This window comes from Drosophila busckii, chromosome X, assembly GCF_011750605.1.
Source record: "Drosophila busckii strain San Diego stock center, stock number 13000-0081.31 chromosome X, ASM1175060v1, whole genome shotgun sequence".
Taxonomy (NCBI): domain Eukaryota; kingdom Metazoa; phylum Arthropoda; class Insecta; order Diptera; family Drosophilidae; genus Drosophila; species Drosophila busckii.
Window position 1 is genome coordinate 13,392,583 of NC_046608.1, and position 23,259 is coordinate 13,415,841.

The 23,259-nt window shown below is 37.9% G+C and overlaps 4 protein-coding genes and 1 long non-coding RNA gene across 6 annotated transcripts; 2 read left to right on the plus strand and 3 right to left on the minus strand.

Moving 5' to 3' along the window:
* Positions 1 to 70: 70 nt before the first annotated feature.
* Positions 71 to 3,399, plus strand: LOC108607150 (myotubularin-related protein 10-B). The gene is made up of 2 exons (XM_017997795.1): positions 71 to 235; positions 392 to 3,399. Exon 2 carries the CDS (start codon positions 546 to 548, stop codon positions 3,069 to 3,071), a length of 2,526 nt encoding a protein of 841 aa, XP_017853284.1. The 5' UTR covers positions 71 to 235; positions 392 to 545; the 3' UTR covers positions 3,072 to 3,399.
* A 196-nt stretch (positions 3,400 to 3,595) lies between these two features.
* LOC108605979 lies at positions 3,596 to 3,975 on the plus strand. The gene has a single exon (XM_017995801.1). The coding sequence runs from the start codon at positions 3,631 to 3,633 to the stop codon at positions 3,898 to 3,900; it is 270 nt and encodes an 89-aa protein (XP_017851290.1). The 5' UTR covers positions 3,596 to 3,630; the 3' UTR covers positions 3,901 to 3,975.
* Positions 3,976 to 3,995: 20 nt separating this feature from the next.
* LOC108605978 (glutaredoxin-related protein 5, mitochondrial) lies at positions 3,996 to 4,623 on the minus strand. Its single transcript, XM_017995800.1, has 2 exons — positions 4,253 to 4,623; positions 3,996 to 4,190 (listed from the first exon to the last, which is right to left on the minus strand). The coding sequence occupies exons 1-2, from the start codon at positions 4,536 to 4,538 to the stop codon at positions 4,000 to 4,002; spliced, it is 477 nt and encodes a 158-aa protein (XP_017851289.1). The 5' UTR covers positions 4,539 to 4,623; the 3' UTR covers positions 3,996 to 3,999.
* A 4,211-nt stretch (positions 4,624 to 8,834) lies between these two features.
* LOC108606330 (1-phosphatidylinositol 4,5-bisphosphate phosphodiesterase) lies at positions 8,835 to 22,987 on the minus strand. Of its 2 annotated transcripts, none has more exons than XM_017996352.1 (13): positions 22,704 to 22,987; positions 22,584 to 22,643; positions 17,106 to 17,252; positions 16,503 to 16,582; positions 14,533 to 14,769; positions 14,307 to 14,473; positions 13,391 to 13,695; positions 12,940 to 13,104; positions 12,510 to 12,876; positions 10,765 to 12,028; positions 10,547 to 10,703; positions 10,391 to 10,480; positions 8,835 to 9,229 (listed from the first exon to the last, which is right to left on the minus strand). In XM_017996352.1, exons 1-13 carry the CDS (start codon positions 22,881 to 22,883, stop codon positions 9,161 to 9,163), a joined length of 3,288 nt encoding a protein of 1,095 aa, XP_017851841.1. In that variant the 5' UTR covers positions 22,884 to 22,987; the 3' UTR covers positions 8,835 to 9,160. The 2 variants fall into 2 exon arrangements, with proteins under 2 accessions (XP_017851841.1, XP_017851842.1); XM_017996353.1 differs by lacking the exon at positions 16,503 to 16,582 and adding an exon at positions 16,924 to 17,003.
* LOC108606332 lies at positions 10,155 to 10,384 on the minus strand. Its single transcript, XR_001915437.1, has 2 exons — positions 10,295 to 10,384; positions 10,155 to 10,237 (listed from the first exon to the last, which is right to left on the minus strand). It is a non-coding gene; the product is annotated as an uncharacterized LOC108606332 (long non-coding RNA).
* Positions 22,988 to 23,259: the final 272 nt, after the last annotated feature.

Consider the following 23,259-nt stretch of genomic DNA (forward strand, 5'->3'; position numbering starts at 1 on the left):
CTTGCATGTAGTAGTGTATTGTTAACATATATGTATGTATTTATATATAATAAATATATATATCTGATGATGGCGACAACGCAAATAATAAATAAATAAATGCATATATGTATATGTATGTGCATGTGTATGCTGCTGATGCACAGAGATGACAAATTGATAACTAACGCAACTGTGTTTGCCAATGGTACCAAAAAAGCAATAACAACCAATAAAAATATCAAAGAAAAGCAACGTAAGAGGAGGCACAAACACAACTGATAAACTTATCAAGCGACGATAATTTGAATTATTTTGCTTGAGTTTTGAGATACAGTAAATTGTTGTTAATTCTTTATGTGCGTGTATATTTTGCATGTTTCTACGTTGGCGGCTAACGGTATATGGACAGGTGCAAGCGCAGCAGTTACAACGAATTAAAAGGCAGACAGGAAGTAACAAATAATTGAATATTCCAAGTGCGTGCGACATCAAACAACGACAATAACAACAACAACAAAATAATAGTTAAGCAACAACAGCATACACCAAAGGCGAGGCTATTGATGATGGCCACTGGCAGCAGCGAGATGCCAGACCATCGCAAACGTAATACCTTTACCAGCTACGTGGCGCCCATACCTGGAGACTCACGCGCCACCATGGACACAAACGAATGGTGTCTCCCCAGCGACTTACGCGATGTGCATTTGGCCAAGCCACGCCTGCTGGCCGGCGAGCAGATAGTTGCCTCCGCACCCGCATACATGTACTCGCCCATTGCCCCCATGGACAGCGGCAGTGGCAGTGGGAGCGCCAATCCTAGCCAAAGCAATGGCTACAACAGCAACAATCAGAGTAGCAGCAGCAGCAGCAGCAACAGCAGCAGAGCCAGCACCTTTGGTCTGCTGAGCGTGACCAACTTTAAGCTCGCGTTTGTTCCGCTGCATACGCGCGGCTTGACTCCAAGCGCAGCGGCCAGCGATCTGTATCAGGAGAATGTCTATCTCGGACGCAATGAGATTACCTTGAACAATATTGATCAGATCTACACGGTGGCGGAGCTGGGACGCGCAGCAAGTGCCTTACAAGCAGCACGCATGACTGGGAGCAGCAGTCGACGCAAGAAGTTGGAGCCAACGCGCCAGCATATCAACGGACGCATTGCTGCATTGCATATTGTCTGCAAGAACTTCCGCTTGCTGAAGTTTGCATTTCAGCAGCAGGATCTGAAGCTGAGTGGCGCCAGTGATTATGGCAAACTGATAGCCTCGGCACTGGTGCGCTTTGCGTATCCAACACGTCATGACTTGAGCTTCGCCTATGCACACAATGAGCCTTACTATTCCACGCTGAACAGCAGCGGCGTCTGCATGTTTGCCAGCAAGAACGACTGGACGCGTGAGCTAATCCGCTGCGGCGCCAGCGAATGGCAGGTGATCAGTGCCACCAGCGTGCCCCAGCTGCAGAACCGACTCCAGGCGGGTAAATATACGCTGCCGCCACATTTCGTCATACCGAAGAGCTGTGATGTGGAGCGCTTTCTGCAGCTGTCGCTCGCCTTCTGCGATTCACGCGCTGCCTTTTGGGTGTACAGCTACGGCAACAGTGCTGCCTCGTTGGTGCGGCTGGCAGAGCTGCAGCCGGCATCGCAGCAGGATAGCAAGATGGAGAACATTATGCTGGAACTGGTGCGCAAGTGTGATGAACGAAAGCAGCTACGTCTGCTGCATCTGACGGATGAGCTACCCAGCGTGCAGGATGTCCAGCGTGCCCATCGCAAGCTGCAGCGTCTGTGCACGCCCGAGTCGCCGGCGCAGTTTATGCTGCAGGATGACAAATTCCTGGCGCTGCTGGACAAAACCAATTGGCTGATGTATGTGTCACTTTGCTTGCGTCAGGCCAATGTCGCGGCGTCCACGCTGCGCGCCAATATAAGTTGCGTGCTCCAAGAGTCGAATGGACGCGACCTATGCTGTGTGATAAGCAGCTTGACGCAGCTGCTGCTGGATCCACATTTTCGCACGATCGATGGCTTCCAGTCGCTGGTGCAAAAGGATTGGGTGGCCTTGGAGCATCCGTTTCAGCGTCGTCTGGCACATGTTTATACTTGCAATAGCGAGCAGTCGCCATGCAGCGAACAGAGTCCTGTCTTCCTGCTGTTTCTGGACTGCGTCTGGCAGCTGACTCAGCAATTTCCAGATGAATTTGAGTTCACGCAGACATACCTGACCACGCTCTGGGATGCCTGCTTTATGCCCATCTTTGACACTTTTCAATTCGATAGCCAGGCTCAACGGGCACGCGCTGTTAACGACTGCAAACTGGTGCTGCGTCCTGTTTGGGATTGGAGTGAACAGTTCTGCGACAAGGATAAGCTCTTCTTTACCAATCCATTGTATCAGCGTCAGCGCAGCGATTATGCTGCAGCCCTGCATAATCAGCGACGCTCCGTGGCTGTGACTGGCCAGAAGCTGGCGAAGCCCACATCAGCAACGTCATCGTCGGCGTCACCAGCCTCACGCTACACCATCAATCCCCAACTGTTTGCTACACAAACGACTGTGCCTCAAGACCGCTATTTGCAACCAGCTCATCGCATCTTTGACTTGGCTGTCTGGCAGCAATGCTATTATCGCTGGCTGCCCGTCTTGGATATACGTGGCGGCGGTCAGCCACAGCTGGAGCTCTGCCAGCGTCTGCTGCTCAGCAACATAGCCAAAATGCAGCGGTGTCTGGAGCTGCAGAGCTTGGATGATTTACCTGATGCCTACTACGAAGCCGTGGGCGAACCGAGGCCTTATATTAACCACAATCAGCAACAACAGCAGCAGCAGCATGAAGAAGAGATAGCAGAGTATGTCGATGGCGTTGAGCGACGACGCAAATCGATGCCTTGCGCCAACAGCAGCAGCGCTGCTGCAGCGAATGGCTTAAGCGCTGCTTTGCAGCTCTCTTCGCTCTCATCGTTCTTCCCCTTTGGCAGTCCCATTGCTGGCGATGCACCGCACGAGCTTTATGATATTTTGAGCACAAGCAGTGAACTGCTGCTAGATACGTCTTCTATATTGGACAAGTCATCGATTATGTGAGCCGAGGCGAATACGCTTCCTTGACTTCCTTGGCTGCTCTACGCTATAACTCGGTGGCCACTGCCTTGTTCCGACTGTACTGTTTATTATATGAAAGCTGAAATTTGGAAGTATTACAAATTAACATATTTTTATACACGCACACATACATGCATACCTACATACTATTGCATAAGTTATCACAAAATGTTTTATTTTTTCCTTTATGTTCTTTTTTATTACATGTATGTATTGTTGTATGTCTGCAAATCAAAAAAAAACCTGATTCAATTGATCACAAACGAAAATTACGAAAATTGTTATATGCTAGTTGTATACATAGTTTTTTATATACATACATAATATAATACTATACAAATAATACACCAACTAAACAAAATGTATTATAATAAATATGTAATATTTTTAATAACTGAATAATTAAATTAAATGCAAACAAACCTACCTCATTTTTTTTTTTTTGAAGTAGAAGCACAAGTCAAGGGTTAATCACCGTTAGCTTTTGCTACGCTTCAAGTTCGACAGCTTCAACGGTTTTTAGAAATCAGTTGAACAAATAATGTCAAGTGAGCAAGAACAACAGTCGCGACAGCTAACGACCCGTCGCCATGTCGCACCCATGCCACCTGATAATGTCATACGGCAGTCGATTGCGGCGAGTCTAACGCAGATTTTGGTAAACATGACTGATGCCGAGACTCAGCGCCAATGTCAAGAAATTTTGGAGGTGTCGGACTTGGCACATGGAGCACATGTTAAGATCTTGGCAGCACTGGAACATATCGATGAACGCCGTAAGCCGCAACGTCCACGCCCACGTCGAAATTAACAACAATTTAAAATATACAAAAGTATGGACATAAGCAAGTATAACATGTATAAGTTTAAGCTTTAATAATAAACGTTTAATATGTGTTTTTTTTCTCTATTACTTTTTCGCGTCGTCTTTTGCTTTTGCCTCTTCTGCTTTTAGCAAGTCGGATATTATGCCTGCTTTTTTAAGCTCTTCGATTAGATCGCCGCTTTGATGCATTTGCAGCAAGATATCACAGCCCCCGACGAATTCGCCATTTATAAATACCTGCGGTATAGTGGGCCAGTCGGAGTAGTCCTTAACACCTGTAAATTCGAATTGATATATTTATGAAGCCCTGTTGTCTCGTTTTTATTGCTAGTCTTACCCTGTCGCAGTGCCTCATTCTGTAGCACATCGTGTGCATCGTATTGCACGCCATGCATGCGCATTATTTGCACAACAGCATTGCTGAAGCCACAGCGTGGCGCCTGTGGGTTGCCCTTCATAAAGACAACCACCTTGTTGGTACGTACTAGCTTGTCCATCGTAGGTTTGTCCACTGTTGCCGCCGGAGCACCTGCATCCGCACTATACCAGCGCATGGCGCGCATTGTGGGTGCCAACATGCTTCCTTGGCGCTGGCGTAGCAAAATTTGGGAAATTCTGTTCATATTTAGTTTTGTGTTGTAAGTTACTGTTTTTGAATTCTATTAAAATTTCTGTCAACTTATTTGTTTTGTAATAAGCTATTTCCCTATCGCCTTTTGGATGACAGTGTGTAGATTGCAGCAACATCTGATAAGAGCCGGCGATAAGTGTGGAGGCCGTACAATTGTGTATTGAAATGTGAGCAAAAAAGTCATGGCCTCTTTTGAAAATGCGCGCCGCTCAAAACTTTTAAATAAAATACATATTTTTTGCACAGAAATCAGCAGAAAATTTTTATTTCCTCAACATCAAACTTTATAAACATCTTTTACAATGTGTAATTCGTCTTATTTTCACAAAAATGTATGCTAATTTCATTTAAATTACTGTCATATATATTTATGTATTTCTGCATATTAACGTTTTCGTGTGAAAGAAAATACGACATTTGTGGTTATTACTGACTTACTTCAATTTATCAATCAAATAATTTGAACTTAATAATAAATCGTTATATCCACTCTCGCTTGTGTAGATAGTTTTGGGATTATGATTATTTTCGGTGTTTTGTTTTGCTTATGCTGAACGAAAAAAATTATTATATAAAACAATTCTGTATTGGGATTATAATTTTCTCATTCTTTGCTTATCAAATCTCGAATGCAAACGTTCGGTTAAACAGACAGGCTACGTATAGATTCAAAATCAATATAATTGGATAGTTTTACTGCAAAACAGGATTAGATTAGACTTGGTAGGCTTAGTAGACTTAGGCTTATGAAGAATTTTGTTCATTTGAGGGAATTTACAGTTTAAAGATGAAAGTAAATGGTTTATTAAGTGTCAAGTTTTTGTTTAGATTTTAAAGCGAACGGAACGTTTATTATAGACTCATAATGCTGTGAATTTGCAATAAAAATTAAAGTTGCAGGCTAAATAATAATACACATTAATAAATATGTTTAAAGAGCTTGGCCTTGAGCAATTCAAGTGTACATTTTTGAGAAATTATAAGCATAATTAAGTTATAAGAATCATAATTATAATAATAGTGTAATACATAGTTATATAGTATGTATATAATCATAAGTTCATACGCAGCATTATATAATAGAAGTTAATTATATTATATTCAATATTTCTTTGCATTCTGCATTTTTACTGCCTCTCTAACACTTTTCTCCTTCTCAATTAAAACTATAATTTAACTTTAATTACTCATATGTAGTCGTAATGTAATAATAATGTTTATACAGTTTGCTTGCTGTTAATTTGCATGTGCATTTTTGTTTTTTCACAAATAAGTAAAACACACAACATATGTCATATTATATATTTCTTTTGTTTTTCTTTTGAGATAGTGTTTGCTTGTGTGTGTTATGCTGTGTTGTGTTATGTATGAACAAACGCTATGTTCATTAACATCTACATACATATAGTATAGTTCAACTGTGGCCCCTAGCTTGGGTAAATATAATAGCTCTACTAATAGTAAACTTAGTTTTTGACAAATCAAAGAGACAAAGAAATTTATACATTTAAATCTTCTACAGCTAAGGAAACCCAGGCTCGGTGAGATAGCAAGCTTTCCATGCCTATGCTCACCAGTACAAACTCAAGTGTTTAGTAGACATGTGTAGTGCCTGGAAATATACAAAGTATGTACGTGCCTGTCCCTTACGAAGGACCTTTGCAACTAAGAGGCTATGCCTCTATCTAAATTTCGTATGCATATAAACAAATAAATAAATAAGTAAGCTTTTGTAGGTTGCTTTTGTTGGTAAACCTGGGAACATTGGCACATTATATTACATATAATACAGAGGGTTAAGTTTTTTTTATTTTTGCTTTTGCTTTTGGTTGAAGTTAAGTGCACAAAGGAATTGAATTGCAACCCGAAATAACTGAGGCGGCAATGGGTTTAAAATTCATTATACATAATTACTTGACTAAATAAAAGTTATATATAAGTATTCTTTGTTTTAAATTAGAGTAAAACTTGCACGTCATTTTAAAATATATATATATCTAAGTGTATATATGTTTAGTTTAAGATTTTATAATTTTCCATTTGCCATAAAATGTTTTCGCTTATCACATTTCCAAAAAAATATTTTCCAATGGTCATATTCATTGATCAATCCATCAATCAATATATAATAATAAATAATTAAATTTAGTGTAGCATTACCTTGTATAAGTTAACTAAATGTTTAATTTTTGTTTTCATAATAATAGCACAGTGTTAATGTAGTTTAGGGCACATTTTCTCAAGTGAAAATAAATTGGATTTATGCATTTCCTTTCATTTGCTTTTAAGCTTACACATTCAATATATAGTACATATATGTGATTTCGTGACACATTTAAACTAAGTCGTAGACATATAAATATATATGTGTGTTTCAACGTTAATATATTTAATTGCTGTTTTGGTTTTTCAATATATTTGCATATTTAATTGCTGTCACTACCAACAGAAACAATAAATTAAAAGTGCAATCTGATCGAAATTGAATTCGTCAACTTAGAGGACTACACGTAGCATACTAATTCATTGTTATATATATGTATATAAATATATACACACATATATATAAATATATGGTTAAATATGGTTGTTTTCTGGCTACTTTACTTTAATTTGTTTAAAGTATATATGAAAAAATTTGAACGCTTTTTTGGCGATTGATATAAAGTTTTCTTGAATCTCATTTTAATAAGTTTCTTTGTATTTTATTTTTTGTTTGTTGTATTGTATAGCATATGCTGCAATCTTGTCCATATACATAAGTATATAACTTTATATATAGGACAATGAATTGCCGGTAGGGTGTTTCATTTTATTTTTGATTAAAAACTGTTTACAAACTGTTAAAGTCAAACTATTGCGATCCGATTCAGAATCAAAGCGAAAATTAAGTCTCTCACCTTTTTGTTTTGTATGTTGTTTGCTCATAATATTTTAATTCAATCCAGAATCAAAACGAAAACGAATCCTATTTCTGCTGCTTACACTCAAATTAGTCTAAAAAAAAATTTATTTTGTGTGTGTAGTTTGCTCAAACTTTTTTAATTCAATCTAAAATCAAACATGAGCTCATTTTCTGCTTCTTAGACTCTGTACATAAAAATGTATAAAAGAGTCACATCTTTTTTTTATTTATTTTTTTTTGTGTATGTAGTTTGCTCGAACTATTTGATTTTAATTCAAAATCAACATGAAAGCGAATTCCAATTCTACTTCTTAGATTCTGTACATAGATAGTTTGCCCAAATTATTTTCAACCGAACATGAATTCTCTTGTTGCATCTTAGACCCTGTACATCAAAATGTACAAATGTTCTTGGGTATGTAGTTTGCTCTTGCTTATATACTTCAGTATTTTTTTTTTCAAACATAATAGTTTTGTTTTTATATTGTTATATTTGTCTTAAGCATTTTGTGGAATATTTTTCATATTTTTTTTATAACATTTATTAAAAATAAATGCCTTGCAAGTGTGTGTGTGTGTGTATTTTTTTTTTTTTTTTCAAAAATTTACCTTTGCAGCATTTTTTTGAAAGACATAAGCATTTCGGTGCGCGCAGCTATTATACGAGTTGTTTTTTCATTTATTTTAGTTAGTATCTTAACATTCAGAAGCTTCATAAATTGACATTTATATGTTTTCATTGTATTTTTTCTTTTTGTAACGCTTGCCTGTATATTAGATGTTTAGTATAAGATATACATCAAATGTTGAATATTTCGCTTTGTTATTTCATATATAATATTGTGTGTGTGTGTGTTTTTGATCGGTTATGTATGGGGTATACCAAATATATAAATACATACATGTATGTACTAGCTGCTAAGCTGTTTAGGTGGAAATTGGAAACACATACGCGAGAGATAGTACAGAGTATATGGTAATTAGGTTTTCTATGAAACATACGTATAAATTCTCTATATAATATATACTGTGGTTGCTAGTTGCAAGTGTTCCCCATTTCATGCATAGTTTTGAAATGTTAAAGAAACGTAAATTCATCAAATGTACAAATAATAATAAATATATATATATATATATATATAAATTAAGCAGCGCTTTGCGCCTTTTTGTTTTTAGACAAATATTACTAGTAGTTACATATAAACAGTGGGTAATTTTTGTTTTCTGGGAACTTTAGGAAACTTTGGCATGTTCTAAGCATATCGGTGTATCGTTTGCAGTTGCAAAAATTATAATAAAATAAACAGTTTGCTCTTTAGATCTGTGTTAGCTTCGATTTGCCACGAAATAATAATTATGTGTATTACACTTAGGTTAGATAAATATTTTTAATATTCGCCTTCATGGATTGCATGCATGTATTTTTTGTTTTATAGCCAGCCTTAAACAAGTATAAAGCACAAAGTGTTTACTTTCTGTTTACATTTCACATCAGTTGAATATTAGAGTCTACACACATTAATTACACTTATAGATTTTTCGACTATATATGCCCTTTGTATATATATATATATATATATATATATATGCTTGTATATCGTGTATATGTAGATGCTCTAGTTTCATTTTAGTAATTGTATAACATTTAATAATTTATGTATATTCTGCTGGCTTTGCTAGTTGTTAATGCTCAGTGGTTGTTCTTGTGTTTAAGCATAAAACTCCGTTTTTCCTTGGGACTTATAGGCCTCCTCCTCGATTTTGTACATGTCCATTAGCTGTTAATATTGTGTTTATAAATATTTGTAGGTTAGGTTTGGGATGCGATGCGATGCGATGAAACAGCGAGCGGCGGCATGAGAACATTGGAAGAAACAAAAAAGAACAAGAACAACAGAATACATTTCCATAAATTAGAATATTGTTTGTTTTTTGCATAGGAAAGAAACATAGAGAGAGAGAGAGAAAGGATTTGATTTAGTTGGGCGATGAAACGCTTTAACATTAGAAACATAAAATGAGTTATGCAATTTATTAACTATTTTTTTTATATGCTGGGGTGCCAAAGATTTTCAAATAGCAGAGTCATCTAAATATATTTATTTTGTATATATAATAGCAACTTTCCAAGCTTAGCGCCTTCTACGTTTTGGTTTGAGAGATTTCAGGCTAAAATCACCAAATATATCTGTGGCACCCCCGATAGTATGGAGAAGAAAGTATTAATTGTAGTTATATGTATAGTATATTAGTTTGTTTAACAGATAGAGCTGTGGTTGCTAGAATATAGAGGACTTAACTGCCAAATGGTTACCAAGAGGGGGAAAAAAAAAAAACAGAAAGCCAGATAAAGCAAACTTAATATATACATATATGGTATGGTATACTAGTATGAGAACATCAATCAAATGAATACAACAATAATGCTTAAGCGTACTTAATGGGAATTTGTTATTCTAACACACAGAAACAAAACAAAAACAAGAACAGAAAACAAAAGTATAAAGCATCTTACAAAATAAACAATTATATAGGCACATGAAAACATAATTTTAAATATACATCAATATATACTAGATATACCATATAGAAAAATATTAGTTTAGATAATTACATCTTAGCAGTTAGTTTAAAATTTTTAGCAGCTACAGCTATACTGATTTGTAAGAGTTTGTTGCAATTGCAATTATGGTTTTGGTTTTGGTTTTTGTTGCAGCGCTCACGTTACTCGTTACTGTTGGTTTACTCGCTACAATTGGCTACAATCAATCAATCAATCAATGATGCTAAAAGTTGGAGCAGCATTATTAACATGTTCGAACGATCAACGATTCTATGATTACGTTTTTTGTTTGGCATTGATAACTTGTGATTTAAAGTGAAGTCTCAATACATTCTACTGAGTAGACTGGCATTGGCGGCATTATTTGGTTTAGTACCTTTTGCACATCGGTAGCAAATTCTTCAACTTGCTTAGCATGAGCCAACTTCAATTTCTCCATAGCACGTCCCTGCTTAACACCAATTTGCTGTAAAATGCGAAATAAATTTAATTAGCTATCACTAATTGTAAGATTGGAATTACGTATACGCACCTTTTTCTCCTCCATGAAGCGCTTGACATTGTTCTGACGCTTCTCGCGTAGACGACGATCCTTTTCATTTTTAGTTTTCAAAGTTTTATCGTTCTGCACCTCTTTGGCGGTATCGGCCGACTGCTTGGCCTGCTTAGCATTTAGCTCCTTAAGATCCCTGCAAACCAAAGCAACAAATTGTAAGCAAATCTGTAATCTATCGATTGAAGCCCATTTACCTAGCATGACGCTCCTCCAACTGCTTGATCTGGGCCGCTTGCACGGTCAACATGAGCGCCTTCATGTTATCCTGCGAATCCTGCACATGCATTCGCAGCAGATCCCATTCCTCATGGCGATGTCGAAGAATCATATCGGTCCACTGCTTTGTCTGCTCATTGATTGCATTCTTGACACTAGCATCGTTGCGAATATCATCCTTGCTTCTTCCCTTGATCAGCTTATCGATCGCCGCATTTTGGGTCTTCTGGACTGAGGTGCGCTCCTTGCCGTGCTTCTTGCGCAGGGTGTCGAGCTCCTTGAGCTGCTTCTTGCCCACCTTTTGGAATCCCTTCTCGTGGCGAAGCGACTCCAAGGTAACGGGCTCAAACACCAGTGGTGGCTCCTTTTTCTCCTCCTCCTTGGCCTTGCCAGCGTCCCTCGCAGCGCCACCGCTTTGCTCTTCGATGCCCAAAGCTTTCATTTGTTCATTTTGTTGCTTTGCAGCACCAGCAAAACCACGAGGGTCGGACAGCATCGCCATAAAATCCTCAAAGCCGTCAGGTACATAGATCTTTAATTCAATGTTGACAAACAGCATTGGCAACGACATCGGGAAATTTGCCTCAGTACGCAGCGAAACGTGACGATAGCCAGGCTGTAGTCCATCCAACGGCAATATGCGTTGCCCAATCATCTTGCCGCTTTCCTCATAGACGCCAAAGCGCAACACCGCCAAATCGGGCAACACCACCTTGCGGAAGACGAAAGGATCCTCGTTGTAAACCGGATTGAGTCCATTGTTGGGCACGAGACGAGTACGGAACTCCTTCTTAACCGTGTCCGAGGGCAAGCCAAACATATCCACTTCCACATAGGTGCCAACCTTCTTGTCCGACAAGAACTGTCCGGCAATAACCTTGACCGAGCACATTGCAGCAATTACACCATCGACGGGAGCGTCGGCAAAGGGATCAAAGTCCTTGTCGGCACGCCGCATAAAGTCCGGCTTGAGTAGATAGCCACAGCCGCCATTATACTCAAATTTACCCTGATTCAATTGCATTGGCAAATCAGAGGTTTGGAAATTCAACGAGACCATCTGACAGCCGGCGTTCCAAAAGACCTGCGGCATATAATTGGAGGAATCGGCGCGAGTGCCCTTCGGGTAAATACGCGACATCTGACGCTTGTTATAATTGACAAAGTCAATTGAGCTCTGCTTCAAATAGTTCATGCCAGCGGATTCTGCAAACGACGACATGTTGTGGGCAATGTTCTTCTCTGTAAAAGTGGAAAAATAAAAGAGGAATAAATATTTGTCACCAACTAATAATGAAAGTAGAATGAATAAGCCAATTTCAGTGGCAGGAAACACCCAGAAATTTGACCATTCAATAATTTGTATGAAATTTTCTTTGTATCCCACGAATTGTGTTAAATGCTTTTGCAGTGAATGAAATTCTAATGAATCCTTTTTGCCTGGCAGTAAGCCTTTACTATTTCCCAGAAATAGAATTTATCAATATCATAAGCTTGTGCTTACAAATTCTTGGAAAAACACCAGGCTATGATTCAATTCATCAACAATGATTTGAAAATATCCATAATCAGCCCTATTTGGGTGCGTAGGTAAAGCTTACAAGCTCAAAATAATATTTAGGCAATCACAATATAGATTGTTAATTAAATATTTTAATTAAAAGCAAGTTACGTTGTTAATGTTAATGCTATGTTTCAACTTTATACATATGAAGTTGCTTACCAATTGCCTTATCAAAGCCCTGGAATTTAATGGGCTGAGCATAATTGACCATTGACGAGAGCCATGGGTGTACATTGGTAGTGGAGCCACTGTAGTTGGCAGCGGCAGCCTCTGCTTCGGCACCGCCTCCACCCTCTGCGGCGGCGGCTGCCTCGGCAACCTCTGGAACGGGTGCAGCTGCGGCAGCAGCAGCTTCCGGTGGTTTGCCAGCGCTGGCATCCTCCTCGGGATCATCATCGGTCTTAAGCTCGCCCTTGAGCCAGAGCTCAAGTTCTACTTTCTCTACCTCCGGCTTCATGCGCTTGTTTTTAATGAGAATCTTACGCTTTAGCTTGCAGGGTGGTGGTAAGGGCAAGCCCGGATCCAACTGCATACACAAAATGGTCAAATTGAATTATTAATAATTGCTAATTGCTACTCAAAAACTTACAGGATGATCTCCCAATGGCTCCTTAAGCAACAGATCGCCAAAGAAGTCATCGCAGTACTTGGCCAACTTATACTGCTGGGCACGATTGCAATGATTCTCAAAGGATAGAATAACCGGATACTCTGACGATACAAAAGCACAATCAGCTATAGCTTGTATGCAATCCTATAAATAAATAAATTTGTTAATATTAATGCAAAACATTGAAAAGTCGCCATCCTGTCTCAAGATCAGCACCGATAGTTTCTTGCTGCAAGACTTGCCTATCGATAGTACGAGGCTGTTAGCTAAGCTTAACAGAACTTGTAACAATCAGCTTTTGAACGAAAGCATTCATAAAAGTCAACAAGCATTAAATTTCAAACAATAATAATGTAATAATAATGAAGTAAAGAAAATATTACAAATTAAAATGCAAATAAACTCAATGTGGCTTGGGCATTTAACTTACTTTAAATAGAATTTCAGTGCAGTAGGCGTGACCATGAGTAACAATTGGCTCCTCATCCTCACCCTTGCCATTCCAGCAATCAAGCTCAACACAACGACATCCAGCGAGCAAAGTTTGACGATACATTTCCACGGAGCTTTTGCCACCAATTTGACGACCCGACAAATAGGTATTATGCGAGCTATTGATATAGTAATGAGCCAATGGCTGATCCATTTCCATGTAGAAATCGAGACGATCCAAAAATACAGGAGCGTTCTCATCGGACATTAGATAGCGCTTGAAGCCATCCAAAGACAAAGACACTTGAATGTGCAAAATAAGGAGATAATCAATTAGTATTTGCATGAGTAATTTGTTTTGTTATAAATGTTTTGTTCACACAATGCACTTGAACTGGACTTTTATGCAGCTGCTGTGGTTTTGACTTTGACTGGTCTTAGCCTTGAGCGCAGGCAACCAACCACAAAATGCAATTTCAGTGGAACTTGTTGCACTATTCCAACATTACATTTCAAAGGAATCGCAGATAAGCTCATGGCAGCAACAATTCTTGGAAACGAAAATAGCTGGCATGATGAAATGAATTTCAGTTGTTGCTGCAATATTAACAGCAAGGTCAACTTCTGGGAAAACTAGTTAATTTGAACTGGGAATTTCATAAAATGATTCGTGCACAGATTTCTGAGAAATCAAGGCTGATAGTGTCCACCTGGACAAATGTCAAAGGCTATAAACAAGAAACGGCAAACTGCGTGCAGCATTCGATGCAAAGATGCAAACTATGAAAAACAAAATTATTTGCTGCTATAAATTGAAACCTTTTAAGCTAAGCTCGGTGCATTTGCCAAAGTGCAATGGGAATTTGTTCATTAGCGTTTCATATTTGCTGCTTTATTTTTAGCACAGAGCTTACCAGCTTTCTTCTTCTCCTCATCCAGCTCATAGTCGTTGATAATTTCAGTGCAGCGTTTCTCTTCATAGAGCGGGAAAAGAATTTCATTCATGCGCGGATCGCGTTGTTTTTCGTTCATAAACTGCACAAATTGATCCAAGCTAATGTAGTCCTGTTTACCCTTGGTGCTGTAAGATACACAAAAATGTAGAAATTTATAACAATTAGTACACATTGAGCGCCTTACATGGAGGTGAACAGCTCCTCGATGTCGTTGCGTGGGCAGACCTTATGATAAAGAGCATAGAACTTGTCGAATGTAAACTGCTCCTTGGTCATGGTGCCATTCTTATCGTCTGGCAAGCCGGCATCCTTAATGCAAGTGTAGACCAGCTTCTCAGTCTTGCCAGATGCAAATGTTTTGGCCAATGTCTTGACCGGTATCTTGCCGCTTTTCTCCACGCAGTAGCTCAAACGCATCCAACTTGAAAAATGTAATAATTCAAATTAGTTTCAGCATAAACAGCAAGCAACAAATTGCTAAGCCAATATATAAAAAACAAACCATATTTAACACATAAAACAAGTTTATATTAAACGCTTACCTTTAGCTAATTATTGCTTGTGCATTTGACATGAATATTTATACAACTCTTTGCTTAGTTGATATCAAAATAAAAGCTTTGATTAATTATACAATGCATGTGTATAAAATTGCTTTTCATTTTATATAAATTCTGAATTTAAAAGTTTAGCAAGCCAATTAAAACTTTAGTGCGTGTGTTGCCCAAATTAGCAAAAATTTAAATTGCAAATCGTTTAGTTTATTATTGGGGCGTGCAATATGGATAATTGAAATTGCTTTGCAACAATTATTTTTAGCAAAAGCTAAAACTGCATTTAATGGCAACAATTACGCATAAATTGCTTTATAATTGTCACAAATTTAATTGCTAAAACTGCCAGGACACTCACACACACACACACACACACATGCCTAGAGAATCGAGTGGGTGGCGGGTGGTTATTTAGTTAGCTGGACAGAGTGTGCCTGTTTTTGTTTATTTTTTGTTGAAAGCCTTGCCTCAAGTAATGCTAACCTCATTTCAATGTAGGTTCAGGTCAGCTGTAAATTGAGTAATTGCACTTAATGGTCAAAAGAATGCAATCATTTGCAAACAACAACAATAAAAAAAATACAACATTTTTATTTTGTAAACTGGGTCAAACAATTATCAATGCAAATATGATTTTGTTGCAAAAAAAAGTTCGCACTATTAGTTGGCGCATGAATCCTTGAACAAATTTATAGTTTACAAGAGTTGACATTGTTAGTTCGATTGAGTTGTTTTGTAAGTTTTTACAATTGTTAAGTTTGCAAGAGAATTTACTAATGAGCAACGAAGTTGTAAATTGTATATTTAATTTTTAATAAGTAATGTCGCCGATAAAAAGATATTACGAAAAAGTAGTTGAGGTCAAATATTTAGAATTAATTTAAATGTTAAAAGTTATAGAAAATAAATGATATAATGGCGTCTTAAGCAGACCCCACATACAAAACATTAAGTTTCTTAAATTAAACAGGTGACTTCAATTGCAACGCCCTCACTGTTCAGCAGCTGACGTGGAACTGAACTTAACTTTCTCACACGGCGACTTTTCTTATCTGAGAGAGCGAGAGAGAGTAAGCGCGTGATCTTACTTTTGAAGGGAGAGCGTGAGGAGCTATCAAGAGTTGGCAACGCTGCCTGGAAGCTACGCTCGCGCTCTAGCTTAGCTTCAGTCGCTCTCAAAACGAAAAGAGCGAGAGCAAGCAAGCAGCAAACAGAAAGTAGAAGCAAAGGGAACCCAAGAGCAGAATCCGCTACCTTTTATTATTGTATTATGCGCTAGGCCTATCTATTGCATATGTATGTGTGCGAATATTGCTTGCTACAATTTTATATTAAACCAAGTGGCCAATTTACTATACAATATTTTATTTGTTTTAATTACTAAAGCATACGAGTATAATGTTAGTCAAGTAATTTAGTTAATCAGTAACAACTTAGTTATAACAGAGCAATTAATCATGAGCAATAAAATTGAATTTAGAGTTAAGCCACATCATTTGAATAATTTTACTTGCTCTGTGTTTAAATGAAACTTTTCTCTTTTACTTACCCCACATGTTGACTATGCATCCATTTATTATAAATATTATATTAAACTTACTGTTTCATTAGATTGGTGCGTGGACAAACATTAGTGGCTCGATTATTATGCGTTATAAGTCGCAAGTTCTTTTGCCAGCTCTGATTTTTGATATAGTTTGTTATATATATATTGATATATAGTTTGTGTAACGATAACAATAAGTACAATAAAAAGGCACAAGACATGCAAGAATAGAAGAAACGTAACAAAGAAACAAAATGTAAGCATAAAACAAAATGAAAATGATATCATTATATACAGCTAACGAGATTGATGTAAATGCATTTGCGCATGTTATGTAAATTGGGTGCATCGAAATGAAAAGAGAGTTCATCGCAGTGGAGAAAACAAACGGCGTGCAGCTTAGACAACAGTTAGTTTATAAACTATCCGCTCACACACACATCGTACACACACACACAGTTAGTGTTAGACTTACTGTTTTCGGAGACACATCATGGGGCAAATATTATTTGCCTTTACATTGTGAGTTATCTTGCGAATGCCATCTAGCCAGATCTATAAGTACAGAGCATTTTATTTGGCATGAACATGATATGAATGCAATGGGCGATGAAATGCGCTCTGAGATGGGCCCAATTGATGGTGGGATAGTCTTACCTTGGCGGTGGCTGCATCGGGGCAAATAACATGATGATATGTGATGTTGATATAGTCCGTATTGGAGCAAATGGTGAGCGAGCGCTTATCCAGTTCCGGAATGTTAGTACCATTCTTTTTGGTTACTTTATCAAGTATTTTCGGATCCTGTAATGCAAATTCGAAATGCAAAGTAGTTCAATGTAAACAGCTGAAGATATTGTGAATATGTATTTAAAATATTGACGTTGCGTATACGCCACCGACATTTCCGTTTAGTTTCTTTTGTTTATTAGACACAGCAGCACAGCGTTGCGCGCGTCTTGTTGCCTGCCGGCCGCACTTTATGCTCTGGCCCAAGGGCAAGTGGCAAAAACTATTTAATAGCGCATTCCTTAAGCCAACTGCAATTTGGCGTGGCAGCCAACAGCAACAGCAGCAACATTAATCTCGGAACGCATCATTAATCAGCAGTAGCAAACAAAGCAGCACACACATACACACACACGGACACACAATATATGTATATATACGTTTGTGTGTTGCTTGGGCAATTTTGAAAACATTTATCAACATTTACACAATGCATGCAAAATAAATAAATCTTTTAGCACAGATTTCAATAATAAAATTGCCATTTCTCGTCTACGCATTTGAGTCTTAGACAAAGTATGCATAAATAATTAAATCAACAATGCTTTGATGTAATTACAAAAGTAAATATTTAAGCAATTTAATTGCTGTATATCGATAACTCAAATGTTATCGAGCTGCGCAACTTGCACTAATTGCAATTAGATTCGAATTGGGCATATTATGCAGCTGAGCTAAGCTAACTAAATAAGTGCAGTGCAAGCATAAATATATATACAGTCAACCAGAAATGGTAATTTAATAAGCAGCAAAGCCGAAAATGAATTGTAATCAAAGCAACAATAAAATGTGCTTGAAGCTTAAAATATTGTTAGCCTATAAAAAAGTAAATTGCGTTTGCTGCATAATAAATGTAGAGAGCATGCTTAACTAAAGACTTTGGCTGCTCTCTGCTGTAGCTGCTGCCAGCCAGGCCAGGCCAGGCCAATTCAATACAAATTCCACTCGTAGCTTGTGCAAATTTGTAGTCATTGTTAGGGCAATACAAAAAAAAAAAAGGAGAGAATACAGAAAGGGGGAAAAATGTTGTATTGCAATCGACAATAAGTCGCTGTTTGCACAAAATTTAATCAATTTGCATTTAAATGGCAATCGAAGCGACGGCAAGTGCAATTGCTTGGGCACTTAAAGCAAGCATTGCATACTTTGCAGCGCCAAAGGCATTGTCAGCTTACAGGCGCCAGCACCCGCTCCCACTCCCCCTGCCACACACTGTTTGCACGTTTTTAAGAACTTTGTACAACAATTGCCGTTTTTATTGTTGTTTGCTGATTGTTTGGGCTTTTGTTGCCTTTCATTTATTGGTGCTGCTGCTGCTTGCTTGCCGGCTCGGCTGCATTATTGGAAACAGCAACAATAATGAAGCGGCAAATAAATAGTATAATAAATGTAAGCCAAGAAAAAAAAACGAAAGCAAGCAAGCTCTCAAAATCTGTGTGTTTATTCATTTCTCTTACGCTTTCATTATTTGTTTATAGTTTGCTTTTAATTAATATAAAGTTTTGCCCTTTGTATGTCAAACACGAGCGCCACAACATTCACAAAATTTTGTGTAGAAATCTGTGAATGAAGTTTGCATTCATTTTGTGTGTTTTTAATTCAAATTTGAAATGCAGCACATTCTTTTGTATTTGCTCAAGTTACAAAATATTTTTGGTTGTGGGCAGCGGCTTTTGTTCGCTTTTGCTTTAGTTTTTGCTTCGTTTCGTTTCGTTTCGCCTGGGCTTCAGTTTTTGGCTTTTGGCAAACGAAAGCAACTTTTAATGGTTCATTGTGAGAGAGCCTGCCACTTACATACAGACAAGCTGCCCCTTTGAGTGTGCATGTGTGTGTGTGTGTGTGTCTGTGTGTGTGAATGTGGCTTACTGATTTAATATTGATGACCAAACATTGCAAGTGCTGCCAGCGCACACGAGAGCGCACACACAGCACACTAAGGAGGAACTAAACAAAAAAGAAAATAATAAAAATAAAAAGTGGTCCCTTTATATGGCATTTAAGAGGGCTGCTCTTAAACTAACACAAACTGCTTTCGCTAATTGAATTTCTTCTGCTTGCTGCACTCTTTTTCTTTTGCTAACAAAAGCAAACAAAACAAGGACAACGAAAAATTTGGGCAACTTGTTGAGCGCTCATATGTGTGTATGTTTTGCCCACTAAAGGTAAATTCTGTTTGTATTAAAGTCTGAGAATATATTTTGGTTTTAGTTGCTGTTACAGCCGCAGTTTATGTTAAGCGCGCAGCTGATCAACAGTGACAATCGAAAGGGATCGCTTAACAGCTGCTGCAGCTGCTGGCGCTGACTATCGATACAGCTCGCTTGCTTACAAAAGTTTGTTGCTATGCTTAAGTTTGAAGTTAACATAACTAGAAGATAATTGAATTTATTTTGTTTTGTGCTTAAAGCAACACAAAGTACGGCCCTCGCAAATCATTTACCTACATCTGTACATACATAAATTTCTATATGTATCTGTATGTATCTGTTTGCCGACATATGCATATATACTTTATGTATGTATATATTTCTGCATTAGTACTTATGTATATAAGCATATGGATTTAAGTTTGAGTGCTTGTCACTCTAACACACACACACAGAGCGGCAGCATATATGTACAGTATTTTTGCATTTTGTGTATGTGTTGTTGTTTTATTCTAACCGTATTTATATGCTTGCCAAGTGTATGCTAATTTTGGCATGAATTATGTAACGCCTTGCAGCATAAAAATGAAAACAAAAAAAAAAAACAAACTCTTGCTGTATATAGTAGAATAAATCATGTATGTGTACATAGGTACGCTTGAGCATAATCATAATTTATTAAGTTAGTGTAGAAAAGTGAACTAATAGTGGCCTAGTATATGAAAAATTCGCATATGTGTGCGCTTGAGTATCCTTTTTAAGTGATTCCTTATATGTATATTTTGCTGCCTTGCCTTGCCTGCCTGCCTGCCTTTTTGTTTGCTTTCTTTTTGCATTTATTTTGCATTTTAATTGAATTTATTTGGCAGCTGACATGAATGCTGCAGACCACAAAACTTCGTAGCAAGAAGCGCAAAAAAAAAAAAGGAAAACAGAAAAAGGATTGCAACGGGGCATCAGCAAAGCAGCAAGAAACTTGAAGTCAGCAAAGCATTGAATGTGCCACTCGGTCAGCATTTTGGGGCACGTTTCTGCTTGCCACACACTTGAGGCGTTAAGTGTCAAATCAAAAGCATGAAAACGTGCAACGAGTGGCGCCAGCTTCAGTGTGCATGGGCTGGCATTCAATCAAAACTTTGGCGATATTGAGATTTGAATTAAAAAAAAATAACAGAAAAATGAATAAAAAATTAAATGTGCAGCTTTAGTTAAATTAAAGTTGCACAGCAAGAGATACAGAGCGAGAGAATAAAATACAGAGCTGCCAGATTTTCGATAATAGATCGTTACATATTTAATAAACAATATAAGACTGAAGTGAAATCTATTATACTACATAATGTAATAAATAATATTTGAGCTATGTGTGGGGCTAACTGTTCACATACATGAGAATGTGTGTCTGTGTGTGTGTGTGTGTGTGATATGTCAATATGTCAGTTGTGCTCTCAATTGTTGCGCTCGACTTCCATTACTTTCGCCCACTTGTACGCAATTTTTTCAGCCTTTCTGCTTCCTCCGTGCTCAATTTATTGGCCCAGTGACACGCCCACGCTGCACGTTAATGCATACGCACATTTGTGTGTGTGTGTGAGTGTGTACGTGTGTGTTTGACAGCTCTTAAATGCAATTTATGGTCCGTAGCACCCGCTTCCGCTTCTGTCCTGGCCCCCTCCTGGCTCATGCAATAAAAGTGCTCGTGTGTTTATATTTGACAGCTGATTCAGACACCTGTACGGGCAGGTGAACCTCCCTCCTCCCTAGACTGTAGTTTCATCACTCACTTGGGTGGGAGCAGTGGGTGTGCGCGCGTGTGTGTGTGTGGAGTGTGGACTGTCGACTAATTGAGATTTGCCAGCTACTTTGGCATACATTCTAACGGTGTCAGCAGCTGGTCAGGCGCAGCTTACAATCATTCAATCAGTCAAATGCGTCAATTGCGCAATCATTTGTTGTTGTTGTTGCTGCTGCTTTTGCTGTTGCTTGTGTTGGACAGCGACCTGGACACGGCGTGACTTGCATGACTTGCATTTTGATGGCGTGTGGATGTTGCCCGAGGGCACAGCGAGGTTAACCAAATGTCAGTTGGGCGCACTTTGATAACTTGCGGTTTTTAATGTCCGCTCATAGCGCTTGCCACGCACAACACGTAGCCGACCCATTGGCCCTGCGAATTGAAGTGCACTGCACTACACTGAACTGAACTAAAGTTTCGTAGCTGCAATTCAAGTTTATTGACACGCCCACAAAACGCCTCCTCTGGCCATAAATGTGCATATACTATATATATATATGTGTGTGTGTGTGTGTGGTTGGGGTTACGGCTGTTTGTTTTTTATTTTGGGGGCATGGCCTAGAGTTCATTGTATCGTAACTTTGAATTAGCTATGATAGTTGGTTAGTAGTTGGAAAAGCAAAGCAGTCAAAATGTTTTGCTTGTGAAAGATTACAAAGAGCTAATTCTAATAGTTGTTGTTTAGAAGCTTGCATATGTTTAAAATAATTAATTTATTATGATATGAAAGATAGATATGAAAATCTTTTGCTGCTTCTATAAAATATTATTTAGCTTAAGCATTAAATAATGCAATTAATGCAGCTCTTCACATCTATTATTATTTTCTTTGTTGTTCAAAATGAAGAGCTGCTCGTTTTCATTTTTTGGTTTATTTAAGTGCTCAGCTGATCAGCAGCGACAATCGAAAGGGATCGTTTAACAGCTGCTGCAGCTGTTAAAGCTGACTATCGATACAGCTCGCTTACTTACAAAAGTTTATTGCTATGCTTAAGTTTGAAGATAACATAACTAGAATATGAATACTGTAGACATATCGACAAGTGCAGCGGCATGATTAATCAAATTATATTATGAAAAATAAGGTAGGAACTTATATATATAAATCTGATTGAATTATCAGCTTCAATTCAACTTATATGTATATGTATTCTAAATCCCATACACTTTTGCAAGCGCTTGACACATTCGCTGAAATCTCAAACACTTTTTAATGAAATATTGTTGCTATATGATTATATAGAGGAATAGTCAAAGTTACCATCAAATGTTAATATTTAATTCGCTTCGTATGCGCAAGAGAGCAACAGAAGCTGCCGTGGGGTCTTTTAAATACATAATTGTATCAATATCAATGCCTAATTGTAGAAATATTTTCGAGTATTTATTGTTGTTCTCACTCACCCTTGGAGTGCCTCCAGCACGAATATCGCTCACTTGGCACAACTCAATGACGTCGCCATCCTGCAAAGTTCAAAGTTAAATATGCATCACCTTAAATATATATTTTGTCTAGCTGCTTACCCTGCCCTCGCTTTTCCAATAGAGAAAGAAACCATACTCATCGACCTTGAACAGCGCATCGCGTTCAAAGTCATTCTCCTTTGTCTCCTTTTCGTTCTCGAACCAACGATCAAATACACAGCCAGTGGTTAGTTCCGGTGGCACCGGAATTATCCAGTCAAACTCGTACTTCTTAGTCATTATTTACAGTTGCTTGTCCAAGTTGAAGCTCAAACATATATTGCACTTCCGGTTATATGTTGGTTTAACTCTTAGGAGCGACAGAATTTACATTTAATAAATATGTATATGGTTATATAGATTATATTTATGTAGAGTATATAATATGAGACAACTTGTTGTTGTTCACATTGTATAATAGAGCTGCTATTTATATTTAATATACTGCTAATCTTGGGTTTAGCTGCAGTTACTGGAACGCTGAAGTAATTTGTTTATATTAATTGCTGCTGATGAGCTGCAAATAAACAAAAATATATAGAATAAATTATTGAAGCTGTATGTAAGTTAAATGCACTTAATTAATTTATAAATTATGCTAATCAAATTTAAATTT

Excerpts from the sequence above, each read along its gene's own strand:
- LOC108607150 (XM_017997795.1), top strand. The coding sequence starts at position 546 with ATGATGGCCACTGGCAGCAGCGAGATGCCAGACCATCGCAAACGTAAT.
- LOC108605979 (XM_017995801.1), top strand. The coding sequence starts at position 3,631 with ATGTCAAGTGAGCAAGAACAACAGTCGCGACAGCTAACGACCCGTCGC.
- LOC108605978 (XM_017995800.1), bottom strand. The coding sequence starts at position 4,538 with ATGAACAGAATTTCCCAAATTTTGCTACGCCAGCGCCAAGGAAGCATG. Across the intron at positions 4,191-4,252 it reads GAATGAGGCACTGCGACAGG|GTGTTAAGGACTACTCCGAC; the intron begins GTAAGACTAGCA and ends TCGAATTTACAG.
- LOC108606330 (XM_017996352.1), bottom strand. The coding sequence starts at position 22,883 with ATGACTAAGAAGTACGAGTTTGACTGGATAATTCCGGTGCCACCGGAA. Across the intron at positions 14,770-16,502 it reads CGCACCAATCTAATGAAACA|TTGGATGCGTTTGAGCTACT; the intron begins GTAAGTTTAATA and ends ACATTTTTCAAG. Across the intron at positions 14,474-14,532 it reads GAGGAGCTGTTCACCTCCAT|CACCAAGGGTAAACAGGACT; the intron begins GTAAGGCGCTCA and ends TGTATCTTACAG.